At 38.4% G+C, this 21,475-nt stretch overlaps 1 protein-coding gene across 1 annotated transcript in view; it reads right to left on the reverse strand.

Annotated features, from left to right (window-relative positions):
• Positions 1-21,475, reverse strand: part of RIC1 (RIC1 partner of RAB6A GEF complex) — a 76,009-nt gene that overhangs the window by 12,525 nt on the left and 42,009 nt on the right. The window contains exons 8-16 of the mRNA XM_081802676.1: positions 20,500-20,644; positions 19,798-19,846; positions 17,893-18,045; positions 15,994-16,197; positions 10,813-10,851; positions 10,366-10,476; positions 9,519-9,608; positions 8,724-8,881; positions 7,596-7,734 (exon numbers count right to left, since the gene is read on the reverse strand). Coding sequence (XP_081658802.1) covers positions 7,596-7,734; positions 8,724-8,881; positions 9,519-9,608; positions 10,366-10,476; positions 10,813-10,851; positions 15,994-16,197; positions 17,893-18,045; positions 19,798-19,846; positions 20,500-20,644 — 1,088 coding nt within the window. The remainder of the gene's footprint in view (positions 1-7,595; positions 7,735-8,723; positions 8,882-9,518; positions 9,609-10,365; positions 10,477-10,812; positions 10,852-15,993; positions 16,198-17,892; positions 18,046-19,797; positions 19,847-20,499; positions 20,645-21,475) is intronic.

Raw genomic sequence — 21,475 nt, forward strand, 5'->3', positions numbered from 1 at the left:
TGTCCATCAACAGATGAATGGATAAAGAAGATGTGGTATATATATACAATGGAATATTTATACAGCCATCAAAAAGAATGAAATCTTGCCATTTGCAACGACATGGATAGAACTGGAGGGGGTTATGCTGAGCGAAATAAGTCAATCAGAAAAAGACATGTATCATATGACCTCATTGATATGAGGAATTCTTAAGCTCAGGGAACAAACTGAGGGTTGCTGGAGTGGTGGGGGTGGGAGGGATGGGGTGACTGGGTGATAGACATTGGGGAGGGTATGTGCTATGGTGAGCGCTGTGAAGTATACAAGACTGCTGAATCACAGATCTGTACCTCTGAAGCAAATAATACATTATATGTTAAAAAAAAAAAAAGAAGAAGAAGAAGATAGCAGGAGGGGAAGAATGAAGGGGGGTAAATTGGAAGGGGAGACGAACCATGAGAGACTATGGACTCTGAAAAACAAACTGAGGGGAGGGGGTGGGAGGATGAGTTAGCCTGGTGATGGGTATTGAGGAGGGCACGTACTGCATGGAGAACTGGGTGTTATACTCAAACAATGAATCATGGAACACTACATCAAAACCCCATGATGTATGGTGAGTAACATAACATAATAAAAAAAAATGAAAAAAAAATCCTGAGTTATTCAGGATGGCTTACTCAGGAGAGACAGACATCATAGGTGTTGACTTCAGGAATGAATGAAATAGTCTGTCCTTTCATCATGGAAAATTTCAGTCAAATCCTCATGTAGAGAGCTTAACATGACTCCTCATTAAACCCTCTCACCTGGCTGAAAGTTGAAAAGCATTTTTCTAAAGCGAATCTCAGATGTGAAGCCTCTTCCACTTGTAAAGAAGAAGAGCATTTGGATGTACAAAAACAAAAACAAAAAACTGACTGATGTCCTAGGCGTGAAAGGCATGAAAAGAGAACTGAGCTGCAGATGATTTCAGGGTACTGCACCTAGGTGGGTGCTAGAGAAGGTGAGGTTACCACTGGTAGGAGTTACAAACAGAAGTTAAGGAAGGGAAAACTAAGCAGTTTCATTTCATTGCTCATTAAATTTGAAAGAATCTTAAGACTTGCAAATAAAAATGTTGTGAGAAATGACTGAAATACAGACGAACATACCAGAATCAAAGTGAGGCTGGTAAACTGAAGGAGTCAGATGCGCTTTCTGAAGCAATGTATGCAGGGCTAAAGGCAAGCAGGGCACCAGGAGAGCACAGTGTCATATAAACCAGGAAGGGAAGAATTTTAGGAAGGAAAGGATGATTATTCAGAAGCTGTGGGATAGTGTCCCAGCCTGGGGCTTTCCGGCAGGTTGAATTTAAGCTGCCATTATTATTTAGGGTCCAGTCAGCAAGAGAGCAGCCACCCTACATACTCTATTTGCAAGACAGTTACACAAAACGCTCTCTTGTCCTGCCTTCCAGACACTACTGGGACTGTGGATAAGAACTGGCAAGAGGGTCCAGAAGATTCGTGGATTTTGTCATTCATTTTGGCATTAGGCCATATCCAGGTAGGTGTAAGTGTAATAACTGATGTTAATTACAAAAAAGAGAAAAATAATAAAAATACCTTTCCCACAACACATGAGAAGCCACATATAACTTCAAGGAAGGAGAAGGAAAAATGGAAATGATACGGTGTGCACAATTCTAAGAGCTGGATGGCAGAGGACAGAGAAAAAACGAACACGCAAACCAAGAGAACAGAGAGCCAGCAGACTGGCGCAGAGACTCCACAACACTTTTCAAAGGCCTTTGGAGTAACTACTGCAGGTCACCGCAGTAGGACTCATGCTCATACTGACTACTGGGAAGGGTGAAAATGGTGAACTTCACTACATTTGACGTGATCTTACTACACAAACAAACCCACTTCTCTTTCCTTCAGCTGTATTCATGCATTCAACACTTTCCACCACTATTGCAGCATGAAGAACAGGGGAGGTCAACGGCACTTTCCAGCACTTTTAATGAGTTTCCCGAAACTTAACATTTTAAAGCAGGGATTACCTGTATCCCCCAAATGCTAAATTTGAAAGAATCAAACATGCCTTCTCTTACCCTAAAAATATCCCTAGCAGATGATTCTTATTATGAGTTTCAGAGATAAGGAGCCCAGTCTCATGAGGGAGGCCATCTTACTGATAAACAATTTTCACTGTTAGGGTTTTTTTTTTTTTAATCTTTAATATGAAATCAAGACCTGCTTTGCTTCTTCCCTCTGTGCAAGATGTAATCAATCTACTTCCTATTACATTTCAACCTACTTTTTTTTTTAAGTTTAAATTCAAGCTAGTTAACGTATAGTGTAGTATTGGTTTCAGGAGTAGAATTTAGGGATTCATCACTTACATGTGACACCCAGTGCTCATAAGAAGTGTCGTCCTTAATGTCTATCACCCAATTACCCCATCCCCCCACCCACCCTCAGTTTGTTCTCTATATTTAAGAGTCTCCTATGGTTTGCCTCCCTGTTTTTATTTTTCCTACCCTTCCCCTGTGTTCATCTGTTTTCTTAAATTCCACATGAGTGAAATCATATTTGTCTTTCTCTGACTTACTTTGCTTAGCATAACCACCTCTAGTTCTATCCACGTCACTGCAAATGGTAAGATTTCACTGTTTTGATGGCCGAGTAATACTTCATCACTCACACACACACACCCTCTTCTTTATCCATTCATCAGTCAATGGACATTTGGGCTCTTTCCATATTTTGGCTATTGTTGATAATGCTGCTATAAACACTGGGGTACACGTGCTCCTTTGAATCTGTATGTTTGTATCCTTTGGATAAAAACCTAGTAGTGCAATTACTGGGTCATAGTAGTGCATTTCCTACGCCTATTTTTAACTTTTTGAGGAACCTCCATACTGTTTTCCAGAGTGGCTGCACCAGTTTGCATTCCCACCAACAGAGTAAGAGGGTTCCCCTTTCTCCGCATCGTTGCCAACATCTGTTATATCCTGTGTTGTTAATTTTAGCCATTCTGACGGTGTGAGGTGGTATCTCACTTTAGTTTTGATTTGTATTTCCGTGATGATGAGTGACGTTGAGCATCTTTTCATGTAGACACGTTAGCCATCTGGATGTCTTCTTTGGAAAAGTGTCTATTCATATCTCCTGCCCATTTCTTAACTGGATTACTTGTTTTTCGGGTACTGAGTTGGGTAAGTTCTTTATAGATTTTGGATACTAACCCTTTATCCGATATGTCATTTGCAAATATCTTCTCCCATTCCGTAGGTTGCCTTTCAGTTTGTTGACGGTTTCCTTTGCTGTGCAGAAGCTTTTCATCTTAATGAGGTCCCAATAGTTCATTTTTGCTTTTGTTTCCTTGCCTCCAGAGACAGGTCTAGCAAGAAGTTGCTGCCTGCTTTCTCCTCTAGGATTTTGATGGTTTCACATTTAGGTCCTTCATCCATTTTGAGCTTATTCTTGTGTATGGTGTGAGAAAGTGGTTCAGTTTCCTTCTTCTGCATGTGGCTGTCCAATTTTCCCAGCATCATTTGTTGAAGAGACTGTCGTTTTTCCATTGAATATTCTGTCCTGCTTTGTCGAAGATTAGTTGACCATACAGTTGAGGGTCCACTTCTGAGTTTTCTGTTCTGTTCCACTGATCTATGTGTCTGTTTTTATGCCAGTACCACACTTCTTAATGATTACAGCTTTGTAATACAGCTTGAAGTCCAGAATTGTGATGCCTTCCACTTTGCTTTTCTTTTTGAACATTACTTTGGCTATTCGGAGTCTTTTCTCATTCCACAAAAATTTTGGAACTGTTCGTTCCAGCTCTGTGAAAAATGCTGGTGTTGATTTGATAGGGCTTGCACTGAATGTGTAGATGGCTTTGGGCAGTATAGACGTTTTAATAATATTTCTTCTTCCAATCCAAGAGCATGGAATGTTTTTCCATTTCTTTGTGTCTTCTTTACTTTCTTACATAAGTGTTCTACAGTTTTCAGCATACACATCTTTCACCTCTTTGATTAGGTATTCCTAGGTATCTCATGATTTTGAGTGCTATTGTAAATGGGACTGATTCCTTGAATTCTCTTCATGCTTCTTCATTTTTGGTGTAGAGAAATGCAGCAGATTTCTCTACAATGATTTTATATCCTGAATTTGCTGAATTCCTGTATCAGTTCTAGCAATATTCTGGTGGGGTCTTTTCGGGTTTTCTACATTGAGTATTACGGAAGTCCTAGCCTCAGCAATGAGACAACAAAAAGAAATAAAGGGCATCCATATTGGCAAGGAAGAAGTCAAACTGTCACTCTTCACAGTCAACTTACTTCTTAATCTGCTCTTTCCCACATTAGATCTCTCCTCTTTGTGACAGGCCTTTTTTTAACTTTTTAAATTCCAGTATACTTAACATGCAGTGTTATATTAGTTTCAGGTGGTGTATAATACAGTGATTCGACATTTCCATACAACACCAGTGCTCATCACAAGTGCATTCCTTAATCCCCATCATGTATTTCATCCATCCCCCACCCACCCACCTCCCCTCTGGTAACCATCAGTTGTTCTCTACAGTTAAGAGTCTGTTTATTGGTTTGTCTTTTTCCTTTGCTCATTTGTTTTGTTTCTTAAATTCCACATATGAGTGAAATCACAAGGTATTTGCTTTTCTCTGACTTATTTCACTTAGCATTATGCTCTCTAGATTCATCCATGTCATTGCAAATGATAAGATTTCACTCTTTTTATTTTTTTTTAAAGATTTATTTATTTATTTTGAGAGAGCGAGAGAGTACATGAGTGGGGGAGGGTCAGAGGGAGAAGCAGGCTCCTCGCTGAGCAGGGAGCCCGATGCGGGACTCGATCCCGGGACTCCGGGATCATGACCTGAGCCGAAGGCAGTCGCTTAACCAACTGAGCCACCCAGGCGCCCCACTCTTTTTATTTATTTTTAAAGATTTTATTGATTTGAGAGAGGGAGCGCAAGTGAGCATGAGAGTGGGGAGGGGCAGACGGAGAAGAAGCCGACTCCTGCTGAGCAGGGAGCCTGATGTGGGACTGGATCCCGGGACCCCGGGATTATGACCTGAGCCGAAAGGCAGAAACTTAACTGACTGAGCCATCCAGGTGCCCCTTTTATAGTTGAGTAATATTCCATAGTGTATATATACCACATCATCTTTATCCATTCATCTATCAATAGACCCTTGGGCTGCTTCCATAATTTGGCTATTGTAAATAATGCTGCAATAAATACAGGGGTGCATGTATCCCTCTGAATTAGGGTTTTTGTATTTTGGGGGGTAAATATCCAGTAGTGTGATTACTGGATCATAGGGTAGTTCTATTTTTAAGTTTGGGTAACCGCCATCCTGTCTTCCACAGTAGCTGCACCAGTTTGCATTCCCACCAACATTCCAAGAGGGTTCCTTTTTTCCCACATCTTTGCCAACACTTGTTGTTTCTTGTGTTTTTTGTTTTAGCCATTCTGACAGGTGTGAGGTGGTATCTCACTGTAGTTTTGATTTGCACTTCCCTGATGTCGAGTGATGTTGAACATTTTTCATGTGTCTGTTGGAAAGGCCCTCTTAAAATGGGGTATCCAGTACTACTGGTGCCATTGACTATCTTCTGTATCTGGGGTATACAAGGAGTCCTTTTATTTTCCCTAATATGAAAACTTCAAATGTGAGCGAGAAAACCTCAAAGTATAGAGAACTGTACAATGAACCCCCATATTTCCATCATCCAAATTCACAACTATTCAAGATTTTGCCACATTTGCTCCATCTATCCTTTTTTTCATTAATTTGGCTAAAGTATTTTATTATTTTTCTTAAAGATTTTATTTTTTAAGTAATCTCTACACCCATTGTGGGGCTTGAACTCACAACCCTGAGATCAAGAGTTACCTGCTCCACCAACTGAGCAAGCCAGGTGCCTCTACACCAAAGTACTTTAAAGGAAGATACCATGCTGTCTTACCACTATACTATGCAACTCTGAAGTACACGGGTATTTGCTTATATAATCACAATGCCAGTAACACATCTAATAAAATCTACAATTATTCCTTAATGTCACCTCTCAGTGCATAATGAGCATCTCTAATTGCTTTAACAGTGTCTTTTTATAGCCAGTTTGAATCAGGATACAAATGAACTTAAGCACTGCATTTGGTTGTTATGGCTCTAAAGAATTATTTAGAAGAGTCTCCCCTTACATCCCCCCGTCCCCACTGCCACATTATTGACTTATAGCTGTCCTACAGAATGTTCTAAGTGGTGGTAAACTAAACCTCTACCCCTGTATTTCCTAGGAATGAAACTTGACTCTAGAAGTTTGATTTAATTCAGGTTCACTGTTTTGGGCAGTAATTCCTCATGTGAACTCTAGGATGCATCACCCCAGGAAGCATGCGACACCTGGTTCTCCTACTTGTAGTAATGCTAATGTTGATTAATAAGGCTTAGATATGGCCACCTGATCCCCTCATTGTGAAGTTCCCCACCAACCTTTCATCTGATAGCTTCATCCAATCATGATCACTATCTGAATCACTTTTCTTAGGGGCTACAAAATGGTGATTCTGTAATTCTTAACCTTCCTTCCACATCTTTTAGCTACAATTCTTCTGTAAAACAGAACTTTCCCTTATCATCTATGACTCTCTGGCTACCATGACATATAGTTTGCAGAGGAAATGGGATCTAGATTTTGAAGGAGATGAATGGAAGTGCCTTAACAGGAAGTAAAAGATTGGGAAGACAGAGATGACAAATCTAGACAGTTATAAGTCTACATAGTTATCCTTTGAAAACGGGTTCCACACTGACACGAAATTTGGAAACCATCCATGTAACGCAAGGAGCCTTGGAATAGGAAGTTACACAACTTCGTGGGTTTAACCAGAAACTACAGCATTATTTTCTTTCCTTATAGTTGACTAATCATGGAGTTCTATTTTATATTCAGTATTCCACTTCTTTCCTTCTTTTTCACTGCCAAGTTTAGGTCACTAACACCCTTCATTCAGATCATTACAGTGGCCTCCCAGTTACCCTCCCTACATCCAGTTTTGTCCAACTCTGGTTCATTTCCCCCCTTACAGATTGGCTAGATATATCTAGTAATACCCAGCTTAAAACACTTTAGACTTTAAGATAAAGCCCATTCACTCTGAAGTTCTTCCGGTTCCCTGTATGTGTCATTTCTCTCTCTTACTGACGGCCTCTGCACTACTGTTCCCATTGATCTGAGATTCCCACTCTTTACTTAGGTAACCACCTGTCTGTCTTCAGGCTGTAACTTAAATGGTACAAAAATCTCTGACTGTTTAGACTATTCCAGGTTTTCGTTCTATACTCTCGGAGTGACCTATATGACTTTCTGGTACACACATCACAATTATAATTAATTATGCACGTAATTATTTCTTTACTGTCTGAGCAGAAGCCAAGTTTGTTTAGTTTGCCCCAGCATCTTCATGCAAAGCACATTTTAGACACTTGATCTTTATTTGCTGAACAAATAAATAGTTCCCGGTACCAACGTAAAATGCTAAAAACTGAGATGAAGCTCTAAAGAGCTCTGATAACGGAATGGTACCTGCTGTGGCATTTTCAGGGTGATTCCATTCTCTGTGCTCACTGAAGTGAGAGTGACAGATACCACCAGGAAAGGGTGAGGAATGTAGCGTGACATGGACACTTCTTGAAGAACCTGAATACCAGCAGTAGTATTTGGACTGCAAAAAAAAAAAAAAAGAGAGAGAGAGAAAGATACCCACACACCTCAACATCAACGCTAGCAAGTTTGTTTTCCTTTCTTTTCCACTACTAATAGTATTAGATTTCATGCTTTTGGAGGATCCAAATGCCTTCTACCTATCATTCCCTCCCCTCAAGTACCCTTCAGGCAGTAGACTGGTAATGTTGAGGTAGACGAAGAATACAAATGGAAATAAGGGAGAAAGAAAAGGAATACAATGTAGAAGGGAAGAAAAAAACTAGGAAAACTTTGAAAGGAAACTAGGAAGGAAAAAGTAGGAAAAGTTTGGTTGGTTGAGAAAGGATATGGCTTCTATGAGAGGCTAGTAAAAATTCCTTAATTTCTAATCTTTACAGTATTTCTTAATCACTAAGCTATTCCAGCAAATACACACTTCATGGCTATTAAAAACAAACACACACACACACATGCCGCAAGAGCAAAATACAACTCAGGAGGTGTGGTCTAAATGCTGCAAGCCAGCCAGAGGCCCCAAAGGATGCAAGCAGCCCACCGCAGCACCAGGGGCTGTCAGCCCTTCCCCCGCAGACGGCAGCCACCTGGCTCAGCAGGAATCAAGTGAGTCTGCTAAGGACACACTTCCCAAGGCCTTAGGCCAGTGACCACCTTCAAATTTCCCCAAGTGTCCAGAACATTAGGACAGTTAGTAATCACTTGTTTTCAAGGTTGTGAAAAAAACTAGTACCTGAGTTACCCCATCCCAAACCAGATTTTTTTTTTTTCAAACAAATCCAGTAAGAGCAGCTGAAGAAGTTAGTGCAAGCTATTTACTTAGGTAGCTAAAAAATAACTACATGAACATCACTAAATACAAAATTTACTTTTTCACTTCTAAAACAAAGGAAACTAAACATAAAATTAGAATAACTTTTAAGAAAATAAAAACGACAGAGGAAGCACAATATACAGAAGGAAAAAGTGACTTGTCGCATGCTATGCACTTACTCAGACTTTCTTTCAATACTGTACAGGCAGATTGAACAGTCTGCTCTAAATACTATCACCATGTCCCGGAAGACACTAAGCAGTAATGTTTCTGCTTGTGCTTTGGTGATGTGAGCAAAGGCATTGTCCAGGTTTGATGTTCGCAAGTAGACTCTGAGCTGAAGAACAAAGAAATAAAACTGTAAAAACAAGACACCTACACGTCAGACGACTAAATACTTTAGACACGCTGTTTTTTATCTACTGACTTCTTTTCAAGTAACAGAAGTTTTAATCTGAGCATTACCAATAATTTCACAGGGTAGGCTCATTCTACAAATAACCAAAAGATGAAGCGATTAAAATTGGGAATGTACTATTATGAGGTGCTCCTTCTGAAGACCTGCATATCCAGACCTGATGAAAGTAGACCAGCACTTTCTAAAAACATAAACATACAAATCAATAAGTTAATAAATCTCTAAGGGCAGCCATCCTTAGGAACTTCTCTTCTTTGAACAACTTTTATTATTTATAAACCTCACAGAGAATGTCTAATAGATAAAATCCCTAGAAAAAGTTATCTCAGAAGTTATGATTATCCCTTTAAAAAAAATTTTTTTTAAAGTAGTAACCAGATAAAGTCTCATTTAGGTTAAAAAAAAAAAAACAAAAAAACAACCAAATGCCAAATTCTTAATTAAAAAAATAAAATGTTTGTTCATTTTCCAAAAACCGTATTTATACTAAACCAGATAGTGCTTAATATCTTTAAAATATAAAAATCTGTTATCTCTGAGAGAAAACAAGCCTTACCTCTTCTTGACGGTCACTTATGTTATAACATGCCAGGACAATAAAATCATTCCACCAGGCTAAGCCACCTGTCACAATCATATTTTGCTCCTTAAAAGATAATTTAAAAAAAACATATTTACATTTATATGCTGCCAGAAACTACAAGAAGTAATACCCTTATAAGATATTCCTAAGCAAACAATGAGAGCTCAAATTATTTCTGCTCTACTCTCTATTCCCCCAATTATTACTCTGGGCCTTTATTAATCATGATTCATAGCCTATTTTGGAAAAACAAACACTTCTGTAAATAACTGGGTACACCATGTAGCATCATTATTCCCTTATTCAACAGACTTTGGTTTAAAATCCGGCTTTACCATGTATCAGCTACTTGACTCGGAATCCTAGTTTCCCTTTTATAAAACAGTAATAACAGTGCCCTCTCTGAGTCATGAAGGTCAGTGAGCCCCTTGCAGTGCCCGGCAGGCACCTACTACACGTCAGTCCTCGTCTTTTCCTATTTGATCCTTGCAAATCCAACTATAATTGTTTCTATGCTACCCACATCTTCACATCACAAAGAAGCAGATGATCTCAAATTCAGTGGAAATTTATTTGACCACATCTGATGAACTCAACATGGAAGAGTAAATCCTCAAAAACAAACCAACCATCTCAATACAAAATCCTTTATCAAATATCAAGTACTTCATCAGAACTGATCCTTAGATGTAATCCACCCTCATTTTTTAATATTTGGTATTATTTTTTAACAACTAAATAATGGCTTACTTTAGAGTTATTGCATATGGTAGTTCTCTTATACTGTGAGAAATCAGTTTTTAATTTCAAAAAGACTAACCTGGGTAATGTTTCCAAAAAGTTTCCATTTTTTGGTGAGTAAAGAGTAATGTGCAAAACCAAACTTGCCAACCACAGCAATATTCTGTCCAAGCTTATCAATAGCTGAAAACTAATTTAAAAAAAAAAATTAAGAACTCTTCCTTGCAAATCTATATACTTATATTAAGTATAAAGAGTTTAGCATTGTTGTGTCAGGCAAATAGACTATTAATGTTTGCTAAGTGAATTAAATGTAAATTGCTAGATCAAAAAATCTGAGTATTTATATACCAGTTACATTTCACCAAATCATAGATGTTAATATGCTAACAATGTACAAGGGATCAAGTATTAAAATTTTACTATTATCAATGTACCCACTGAAAAAGGCTCAATTCCCAAAATGCCTCTTGCAGCAAACATTATCCAAATAAAGTTAACCCCAACAAAATAACAAATAACTCACCCGTATAGGCCAATTGCTCTCTAGATAGGTGTTGGAAATCTACAGAAAATAATACATCAGTTTGGTAAGACTTCTGAAACGTATTTAAACTTAAAGCACTTAAAGCATTAATGTCACAGTATGAGATTCATTTTCCTGTACAGTGTTTAAAGTGTTCCCGAATAGGGGGTATTACTAGCAGAGTACTTGGAATTTACCGTTGAAATACCAGCCCATATTTCACATCTCCTGTCTTGACCATTTCATTATGAGTGGCTAGACATGAGGCTTTCCCACACTGCTTTTTCTCTACACTGTTTTTATTTAAATACTGAACAAGCAATAAATACAGACTGACAAAAGACTTTGAGAACCAGCCATGAGGGCAAGCAAGAATTGTGGAAATAAAGAGTTTGAGAGCCTCAGCAAGAGTTCTGATTTGCTTTAATGGAGGTATTTTTATTACTTTATGTCTTCTGACTAAAATAGCAAAATACTGCTTATAAAATTTAAACAATATAAAAATGTACAAAGTACAAAATGAAATTCTATTCTATCATTGCTCCAGGGATAACCACTGGTTAGTCTTTATTCTCTCTCTAAACATCCATACACATGTAAGTGTGTGTCTAAGCTACTGTTTTTTACTGGGGTATTCAACCTAATCTGTAAGAACTTTGATTTACAGATATTAACTCTTAATCTGCAATGTAAGCGGAAATATACCTTCCTCCCATGTCGTCTGTCTTACATCTCTGTACATGGTGTCTTTTTATCACTCTAACAAGAATTTTAAGCCTAAAAGATTCTTCCATAAGATTATCAATGTAGATGAAGAAAATTCTAGCTTTACTGAGACTGACCTCTCCACTAGCCTCCTGATTAAGCAGTTTTCATGAGCATGTGGTGAGTGTGGTGTGAAACTTAACAGAACGATAGACAGAACAAGGGAAAGAGTTTTCTGTTCCTGGAATAAAAGAACCTCAATTTATCCAAATTCATTTTCATTGTACTCCAAGTATTACATATTTAAAAAAAAAAAAAAAAGCCAAATTAAAAAGGCAGTACAATGCAATCAATCCAATAAGATTCTTTGTGTAATGTGAAGACCAAACAAAAATCAAGTAAAATACACTGAAAACATCTGTATTAACCTTGATAAAATTTACTCATGAAACTGTTAGACTTCACTTATTATCTAGTAAGTCAACCTAAAATCTAAGTAAATTAACAGCTTTTGGTTCTGTTGTTAGAAGTTCTCAACTCCAGTGCCGGTTTGTGAAAGCCCACCTTGCAGAATTAAGGGTAACAGTATATTGATATATCCTTGAAAAAGGCTTAACTCATATCTTAACAGATTCGCTGCACCACACAGGCCAGTTAATAAAGTTCCCTATGACGGGTGATGTCAGTTCAGGGGCACGGTAATCTGAGGCAATGATCAGGTGGTGACAGAAGAGTTCCAAGTAGTTTTGTGCAAGCCTGTGTTTGGATGAAGAAGATGAAAACAGTCACCTGAAGAAGGGTGTCCCTGGAGTATAACTGAGCCAGCCGTCCAGAACATTAAAAAGAACCACTTCCCTTGAACCCTGGTGTTTCCTAAGTATTTATGAAACGTGGGGTGGGTGAAGTGTGAGCTGGGATCTCACTGCCAACATGGATTCCAACTTGAAGGGTTTCTAACCATGGGCACCAAGGTAAAATTTTATCATATGGTCCACCCTCTAATGAGTATCTGTAGGAGAAAAAAACTTTATTCTTTTAACCTCTAAAAATGTAGGAGGTGCCACAAACTACAAATGGTTTATTTTCAAAGCTCAAGTTTAAGTTTAAAATGAAGCTTTACTTCTGATGCAGTTGTGTGTCTGAAGATGCTATGGAATGAAAAGTGAAAATGAAATTTTCATTTTCTCTAGTAGGTCACATTTATTGATCTATGTGTCACCTGAGCTTTGAGCTCTACCCCTAACACTGAGAACAGGAAATGGCAGAAGTAAGGCAAGCGGAAGCTAATGAATCATGAAGAAGTCAGGCCAGGATTGCATACTCAGGGCATAAAAGTCACGCCACGCCACACCACTGGGAGCCTGAGTGCTAAGGTTCAGAATCTCCATTTTTAACATCTTAGGATTCCTCAGTCTTTCAAAAAACCTCAATCTACCTTCCCCCTCCCCCCGTCGCCTTAAAGTCATTTTGCTAAAACCCTGTCTCCTACCTAGACTGCTTTTGTCTGTCACAGGTAAGACTGTGAGAGCCATCCTCCTAGCAACACCTGATCTGTGCTGAATACCACACCTGATACATCTGAGACCCCTCAGAAGGACTACAAATCATTTATAAATGAAAGAGCCTTTAAAATCCTCTGTTGACATCCTTAGCATATTTTGTGAAGCTTATTTTTTCCAAATAGCCAGGTTAACTATAAAACCAACATTTCAGAACAGTGGATGATAATGATTCATGCACCCTTCAGAAATAAATGTTTATATCATGCAAAGTACTGAGTGCTAAAATAAACGGCAGTCCAAGAAGGAATACACCCTAAAAACATGAGGGCTTTGTTTTAATTTCACATTATTTGTGCTCCATTTGTCAACAAACTACTCTCAAAGTTTTTAAAATCTGTAGCTAGGAAAACTAAATTTAAACACACACGTGCGCGCGCACGCGCACGCACACACACACACGAAAAGCACCATTTCTACCAGCAGCTACCAACCCTGCTGCTGACAAGTATGTATGTGTTTTAAGTTAAAGAAAAAAAAAAAACATATTTAACATAGAATCTTCTGATCAGGAAACTAACAAGTGTAAGGTAGAAGGTCTAAACAAACAAACGAAAAATCCAGTTGTCCAGATGAGGAACAGAGAAGCAGAATTAGTTGGAGCTCATTTGATGAACTCTAAGCTGTGTAAGAATACAAAATATAAATTGCATAAACAAAGTCACTTTGATGGAGGATGTGGGCATTTATCCCAGATAAGAGCATATGCTGAAGGAGAAATTAAACAGGCACCCATTTTTCTTCAGGGAATCACTACTAATGGTTAAAAAGCCCAGAAGGTAAAGCATTAGCATATATGGACACTGTAAACCACCAAACCAAAACACTCCCATGCTGCTGCACTGACGCATTTGGCTAGACTGCCAGCAAACAAAGTATAGGGCAAATTGTAATGAAATGCTGCCTATTTCAAGAGGCACATTCTAGGTCTTAGCTCAAGGTCAACAGTACATTACATGATTCAACATTTAATACCTACAGGTCTTACAACAGGTTAGACGGTTACTTTACTTACGGTAAGCATAAGTCTGTCACTGCTTAAGCAGGACACTGCTCTGCTACGTGACCTTGGCAGTCGCCTAACTTCTCTGAGCCTGTTTCCTCAATGTAACAAATCCAGTTGGACTACATGATCTCTACGGTCCTTCCAGCTCCAAAAATTCTATGAGTCTATTATAACTTAATTGTTTTGGGGAATACAGCTCTGACATGGTTTTTATGAGTTTTAAATAAAAAAATAAAAATAAAAAAATTGGTAAAGCTAGAGTCAAACAAGTTCATCTTTCTGAATAGTTTCGGTATCTAAAGAACAGAATCACAAAAGAATCGTGCTCATATCTACTTTGTCTAACGTGCTAAAATCAGTGTGATACCCTACTAATATGGGATACTTCAGAGGTGGCTAAGAATCACAGAATCATGGAGTTTTTGAGCTGGAAGGAAATTAGATTTTTGTTATTGCCTGATGGATTTTTGAGTCCCAGACCTACCTTCTTTGATCCTCTGCTCTACTTGGCTCTCTGGCAACACAGACCTGGCTAGGCAGAACTGGCATTGACGCTAGGTCAGTGTAGAGTGAATAGTTCAAAGTATGGGGAAATGAAAATGGCAGAGGAATGGCTATAGGAGAGAAGGGAGCAGTGGAAAATTTTAGTCAAGGAGGCAGCCGATGCAGTTTTATTTCATAACTGTTACTACTTATCAAATGGTATGCACACTGAGTTTATGAGCTTATTAATGTCAGTTAGATACATTTTCTTTGCGTGTACACCACATGTCAGTGCAGGAGACACTCCTCCTTCAACGTTTCATATACTGACCACTCATGTCTCTCATCATCTCCACTCAAAGTCAACTGAAAGTAACATGGGAGCTGAACGAGCTAATAAAGTAACAGCACAGAATGCAGAAGGGGGCTCAAGAATTGTGGAAAGAGAACCCAATGAAAAGAAACCAATGCAAGAGCAGGCTCTGATGTACCTAAGACACTTTGGTATCAGCGGGGTAAGGAAGACACTCAGGACTTCCACAACTATGTATGAAAGTTTCTTTCAAGAAACTTCAATTTATTGATTTACCCAAATTAATTTTATTTGGTATCAAAATTCAGAATTGATTTCCACGCTAAATGCCAATTTATCAGAATTATTAAAAGAAACTGCTAATTTAAAAGTTATACCAGAATAAGTGATTTGGAATAAGATTTATGTAATAATAAAATTATTAGGGGCGCCTGCGTGGCTCAGTCGTTAAGCGTCTGCCTTCGGCTCAGGTCATGATCCCAGGGTCCTGGGATCGAGCCCCGCATCGGGCTCTTTGCTCGGCAGGGAGCCTGCTTCTCCCTCTCCCACTCCCCCTGCTTGTGTTCCCTCTCTCACTGTGTCTCTCTCTGTCAAATAAATAAATAAAATCTTTAAAAAAAAAATAAATAAAATAAAATTATTAATAATAAGGTTCTAGAGTGTGACCGCAAGTCTGCAATCTGGGTTTAAAGTCAGGCAGTTAACCTCAACACGTACGCATTAGGACTACAAGGTCAGCTGCCCAGGGTCCTAATCAACACTGTCACTTTCCATGAAATCTCTACACTTTGCCTATGCAAATCCACAGAGCTGAATTTATACCAAAAAGCGGGGTGGGGGGAATGGAAGTAGTATAAAGTTGTGCTCATTCAGAGGGCAAAGCATAAACTTGCAGTTTTTGGACTCGTGGGCTTAAAGCAGGTGGGGATCCGTGCTACATCAGTGGCAAGAAAGGAAGAAGACAAGAAGACAGAAAAGCAGAAGAGAGAGGTGACAGTCAAAAAGGTTAAGAAGTTTCTCAGTTTTCTAACGCAACAGAAGAAATACGTACACCTCCAGTCCAGGCGCTATCTCCCCAGGACTAGGTCAACGGTCAACAGTCACTGAAGACTTACCTGTACCACATGCCAGTGCCGGTGTCCAAGCAAAGTGCTTAAGCCCTGAGACTCCAAACCGCTGTCCGCAAAGGGGCTCTTGCCGGCACCAGCCTTATGCTCAGAGTGTGCTGAGGAACTCCTGGCACTCTGGATTTGTGAGGCCTCACCACAGTTCAAGTACAGCCGATCCTCCCCCTGAAGTAGCACTTGCTCCTGGTTACTCTAGATGAGGGAGAAAGGAAGCGGAGGGCAAAGGAGGAAAGCAAATAAAACCACCTGATATCAGGTAACGGAAAACCAGTAATACCTTGATTTGGTTTTATCATAGGAAATGCACCATGTATCTCAACGTCGCTTTTACTCACAGACAAGACTACATAATGATCTCATGCACTGTTATATTTAGAGGGAAGAGGCAACAGTTTAACGATTACTTCCCAGGGCAAACCAAATTTTTGCCGAAGTCTGTTTTATCATAGATGCCAAAATGTGACCCAGTTTACGACGACTACAAGAGTATCTTTTCATTATTACTCCAAAATGGCAATGCTATGAGAGATTTTCCATCTGAAAACTGAACAGAACTACTCATTATCTACAGTTTACAAATGAGTTTCACATAAAATACCTCACAAATGGTGGCAAGAAGACATATCTGGCCAAACAGTTTGGGTGTGTGTGTGTTCACCATGTGCCCACCACATGGCAAAGAAGGGGAGGACTGTGGACGGGGATACCAGATGCTAAGGATCTTTTAAACCACAGGGAGGAGGAAGAGTAGCCCCAGTCTGTGGTCCTGGTTCAGAACAATTCAATACTCACTTGGGTAAATGCTTGGTTAGTGCCAAGGACTGTGCCAGGCTCTGAGGGTATTTAGATTAATAAGACAATTTCTCCTCTTAGTGATGATGCCCTGGCTCTCAGTTAGAAGGCCAGTATTCTCAATTGTGGGCATATTATTCACTGACTATTCCATCAAGCTGAAGAGCACCTCAGCCCCTCATCTTTCCATGGTAGTCCAAATGTGGTCTTGACATAAAAATCCTAAAATTTGCCTTTAAATTATAATTTGGGATGGGGGAGGGGAGGAAGAATTACTCTACTCTTGTTTTTCTGGGGATCCTTATTCTCCAACTACAGTCAAGAAGTCTCAGATCCAGGCTACTGTCATATTCTTTCTCAATGTATTGTAACTGTAAATGTTAATTAGAAACTGATTCCAAATATTTAAAAGCCCACTGATGGCAGATATTAAGGCATACGCTTCTAACATGTAACACCATTATTATATATTAACAATACAGGATATTAATATGTTCTTTCAGATTGATAAAACATGAGGAGTTTATATTACAATCTGGGGCAGTGTTTCCCAAAGCAGGTTTCTAGTCATATTTTTTTCAAAGCATTCCTTAGAAATTCATAGTTAAATAAGGCTGGGAACACTGTTTTTCATATACCAATTCCTGGATTTTTATGATGCACATTAGCATATTAAAGACCCCGGAGTCCCATAATAAAGAAATCTGCAGCTTTAATTTCTTTATTCCATTTGATGAAATAGAACTTTTACATGACAAAAGAACTTTTCCTTATTCTGTGTATATGCTACTGATTCTTCTAAGTAGTGCCTTGTGGAACACACTTTGGGAAATTATATTTAAAAAGAAACTAAATTAAGTTATTCAAGTAAATCTGTAAATGCTGCTTTCCCTCAAATTGCTTGTGATCCTATTAAAAAAAACAACAAAAAACAAAAGCTGCTGAGAAGTAAAATTTTGGTGTAAATTATTATTAAGAAACACAAGAATCACAAAAAATATACAAAAGAAGATAATCCACCAATTTTAGGAGAAGAATCTGATAGTCTACTATGAAGGCCACTAAAAATAAACAGTTGTAATTTAAAACACTTACCATACAAGGGTTTACAGTGAGTACACTCTTGATAAACTGAAACAACAGAATGCCAGGCTGTTTAACTATACTCTTGGAGTCGGACTCAATTCCAGTGTTGTGAGCACCAAATCCACTGACTACCCATAGGTGATAGCCTTCTGCACCCCAGCTCTTGGAGAAGGGGAAGAAAAATCAGGTCAATGAAGTTTGTTATCCTTTCCTAGCTTCAAGTATTCAAATCCTGAAACAACCAACAATAGCATTACCAATGACTTCTAAAGACTGGAGAAACTATGAGAATCTGTAGCCCTCTCCAGTGGAAACCACCATCACTGCTCTCCACCTGGAAGAGTGAACACACTACATACCAATCTTCACCCCAAATCCTAAGAAATGCCGACTGCTCTCTATAACTTCTCCATTAATTTAACTGCCTCTCAAATACAAAGAAATTCCTTGCAGAGGAAGACCCAGGTGACCCAGCTGAAACTTGACAAAGCAGCACCCAAAACAGATGCAGTCTTGTACAGAGCAAAGAACACTCAAATGGAAGCTACGAGACTAAGGTTTTCATTCCAGCCAAGCTGCCATCCTGCTGCAGTACCTTGGTTAATTTACTTGGTTTTCTCAGGGTATACGTTTCTTCCTTTACAAAATGAGAAGGTTCAAATAAACTCTCCAGGGCCAATTTTAATATTCTGTAACTACATTCCATGATAGCTTTTTAGTTTTTTGTTTTTGTTTTAAGGTCCCAATCTACAATGTCAAGAAAATAGTAGAGGGAAAATAAATTGTTGCTAAATTTCAAAAGCTTCATAGAAGTTTGGCTCTCCCCCAATAAAAGTTGAACAGTTAACTAAAATGCTTTGATTCTTAGCTTGTGATTAAAATATCAACTTAGTGAGGCTAAGAACACTGGTTCTTACATGCCATTCAGAAGCACTGAGGGGCAGTTATAGAAATTTGTCCAGAAACTTATTTTAAAATATGGAGGTGGAGCTAGACAGCAAATGGGCTCCTTGGTGCCACTACTCAAGGCAGCCATGGTGGTTTTAATTCTTCAAGAAACCCGAGATCAGAAAATGCCTTCCTCTGTGGAGCAAGGAAGAAGGTAAATGAGTGAGCCTCACAGCCACTAATCTCACAAAGATGGCGCACAGAAGGGCTACAGGAAGAAAATGTTCTTATGTAAAGACAGGGGTTACACCTCACTGTTTTCTACAGAAACTCTTAAAAATATGTAATAAATAAAAATACTGTTAACAACAGTGACTTTAATTCCCTTGACAGATATCTATGGAAAGTTTTAAAAATATGCTCAAATAATGTCAAATTCCTCAGGAAAAACACTCAATGAGCAGTTCACTTCATGTTAAAAGAAAAGAGACCATGAGAAGTGGGGGCTAGTGAGTCACATAAGGAATTGAGGTATGCTCTGGAAAAAACAAGGCCTGATTTGAATAGTCATTATGTTCACAAAGATGGCGGGGTGTGCTAGACACATACAAGCAAAACCAAAAGCAAGTAAGTACTGAAAATTGGGCAGCCTGATTTTTAAAAATACTTTTATCAAAGCAAGAACTGTATAAGAAGAATCTGCTGAGATTAAAACAGCTTTGTAATTTTATCAGGCCAAGAAGAGAAAAAAAGGGCAGAAGAAAAATCAAAGTTTCTCACACTATAGAAATATATACATTATATATATGTATACATATGTGTATACATATATGTATATATGATCTACACACACAAACACTTTTTTTTTTTAAGTAGGGTCCACACGCCCAGCATGGAGTCCAATGCTAGGCTTCAACTCACAGACCCTAAGATTGAGACCTGAGCTGAGATCAAGAGTTGGACACTTAACCAACTGAGCCACCCAGGCTCCCCACACTATACCAGTATTTTACAGAAAGTACTTACCATAGAGTTGATCTTAAGGGGATCTTTTTTGGTACCATCAGACCTATAACTGTAACAGAATAGAAACTCGATTTAAAAAAGTCTTCTATTACATGTAATATTTGGCTTTAGTTTTTTAAAAACTCAAATTGATTCTGTTCCTTTAAACAGAAACACATAATAATGCATGAAATAGAGGAGACTGCTGGTTGATATACCTAGGCAGATCACCTAGACATAATCTTTCAGGTCCTGAGTAACTTCTTGAGAGGGTCATGCAGTTTGGGAAGGAGTATTCACTTTGTCAGGACTGAGGTTCAGAGTAGCATAAGGAGTGGGCAGAGATATCAACCCAACAAGATAATATAATTTTCCATTTCCTACTAGTTACTTATGTACATGGCTTATTGTTCTTATTAGATCATAAGCTACTTGAAAGTAAACTGTATCTGATTTAGCCTTGAATCTAACATGCTATCATATGTACCTAAGGGGTTCAACAAACAAATGCATTTTACCGAATAAACACTGATTTTTAAAAGGATGGATGTTTAGAGAATCAGCACATTCTGAACAAATCAGTTCTGAACCTTACGAATTGTTTTGGGGTTAAGCATCAAATAAGGCAGAAGGGTAGCTGTATGACACAAAATTTCTGTATATGTGTATTTTCTCGGAGATAAATGGAGTTATTTTATCTAAAACTTGTCTTTATTCACTCACGCAAAATCTCCTCCAAGTGTACAAATCAGTTGGGCTCCAAACACACTCCATAAAGAAAGGCCTCCATTTTCCCAGGTCACTATTACAACACTATTGTCAGGAGACCATTTGACCAATTTAACAGCTCCTGTTTTGTTCCAAATATCTGTTAAGAAATTGTGAGAAGAGTTAAAAACAAATGATTCCTTCAGAAACACTTAGTATTTTTTTTATAATCTATACTTTTTCAAGTTGAAATGAATAGAAAGACATGTCTGCTTCAAATAATGAGATGAATCCTACTCATTTAAGGTCACATAAAATGAGTAAGGCCATTAGCCTTGATTGAAGCAGAACAAACTCACCTGCCAAAAAATTTAAAAGAAGTGAGAGCCATTTTGGGCCACTATCAGCCCGAGTAACTATAATTGTGTCGTTTTAAAAGTCTTTGGCTTTGGCCAATTCAGTTTCTGTAAAATGGGGATAATGCTTCCCTTCAATGATTCAACACTAAATGTCAAAGCAGTTTGCAAAGTAGAAAGTGTTTTAAGATGTAAAATAACGTCGTACCACTATCTTCATGCTCTAATGGCAATATTCCAGGGATCCAAGTTAAAATAAATTGAAGTTAAACTTCTATTAGGATTATGTAGGTAAACTCCAGCTTGAGTACTCCAGGCACTCATATCATCTTTTAACTAATAATTGTTCTTTCAATCCCATAATTTCACTGTGTAGTAAAACCCAAGTCTCCCTACTGCAGAGTATTTTCTGTCAGCAATTCAAAACCAGTTATCGTTATCACTTTCTTTAAAATTCTTTTCATTTGCAGTATTAATACATTTTGGCTATAAAACACAGAAGATCTGCTACCAAAGGGTAGGTATATAGATTTTAGTCTACAGAAGACAGGTTTGGTTAACAGAGAGGGACTCCCTTCTGCCTATGTTTGAATCCTCACATTAGCAACCCCCACCATAATGAATAACCCTGTTAT

The sequence above is a fragment of the Leptonychotes weddellii genome, chromosome 14 (assembly GCF_054177405.1).
Source record: "Leptonychotes weddellii isolate Sample4059 chromosome 14, ASM5417740v2, whole genome shotgun sequence".
NCBI classification, from domain to species: Eukaryota; Metazoa; Chordata; class Mammalia; order Carnivora; family Phocidae; genus Leptonychotes; species Leptonychotes weddellii.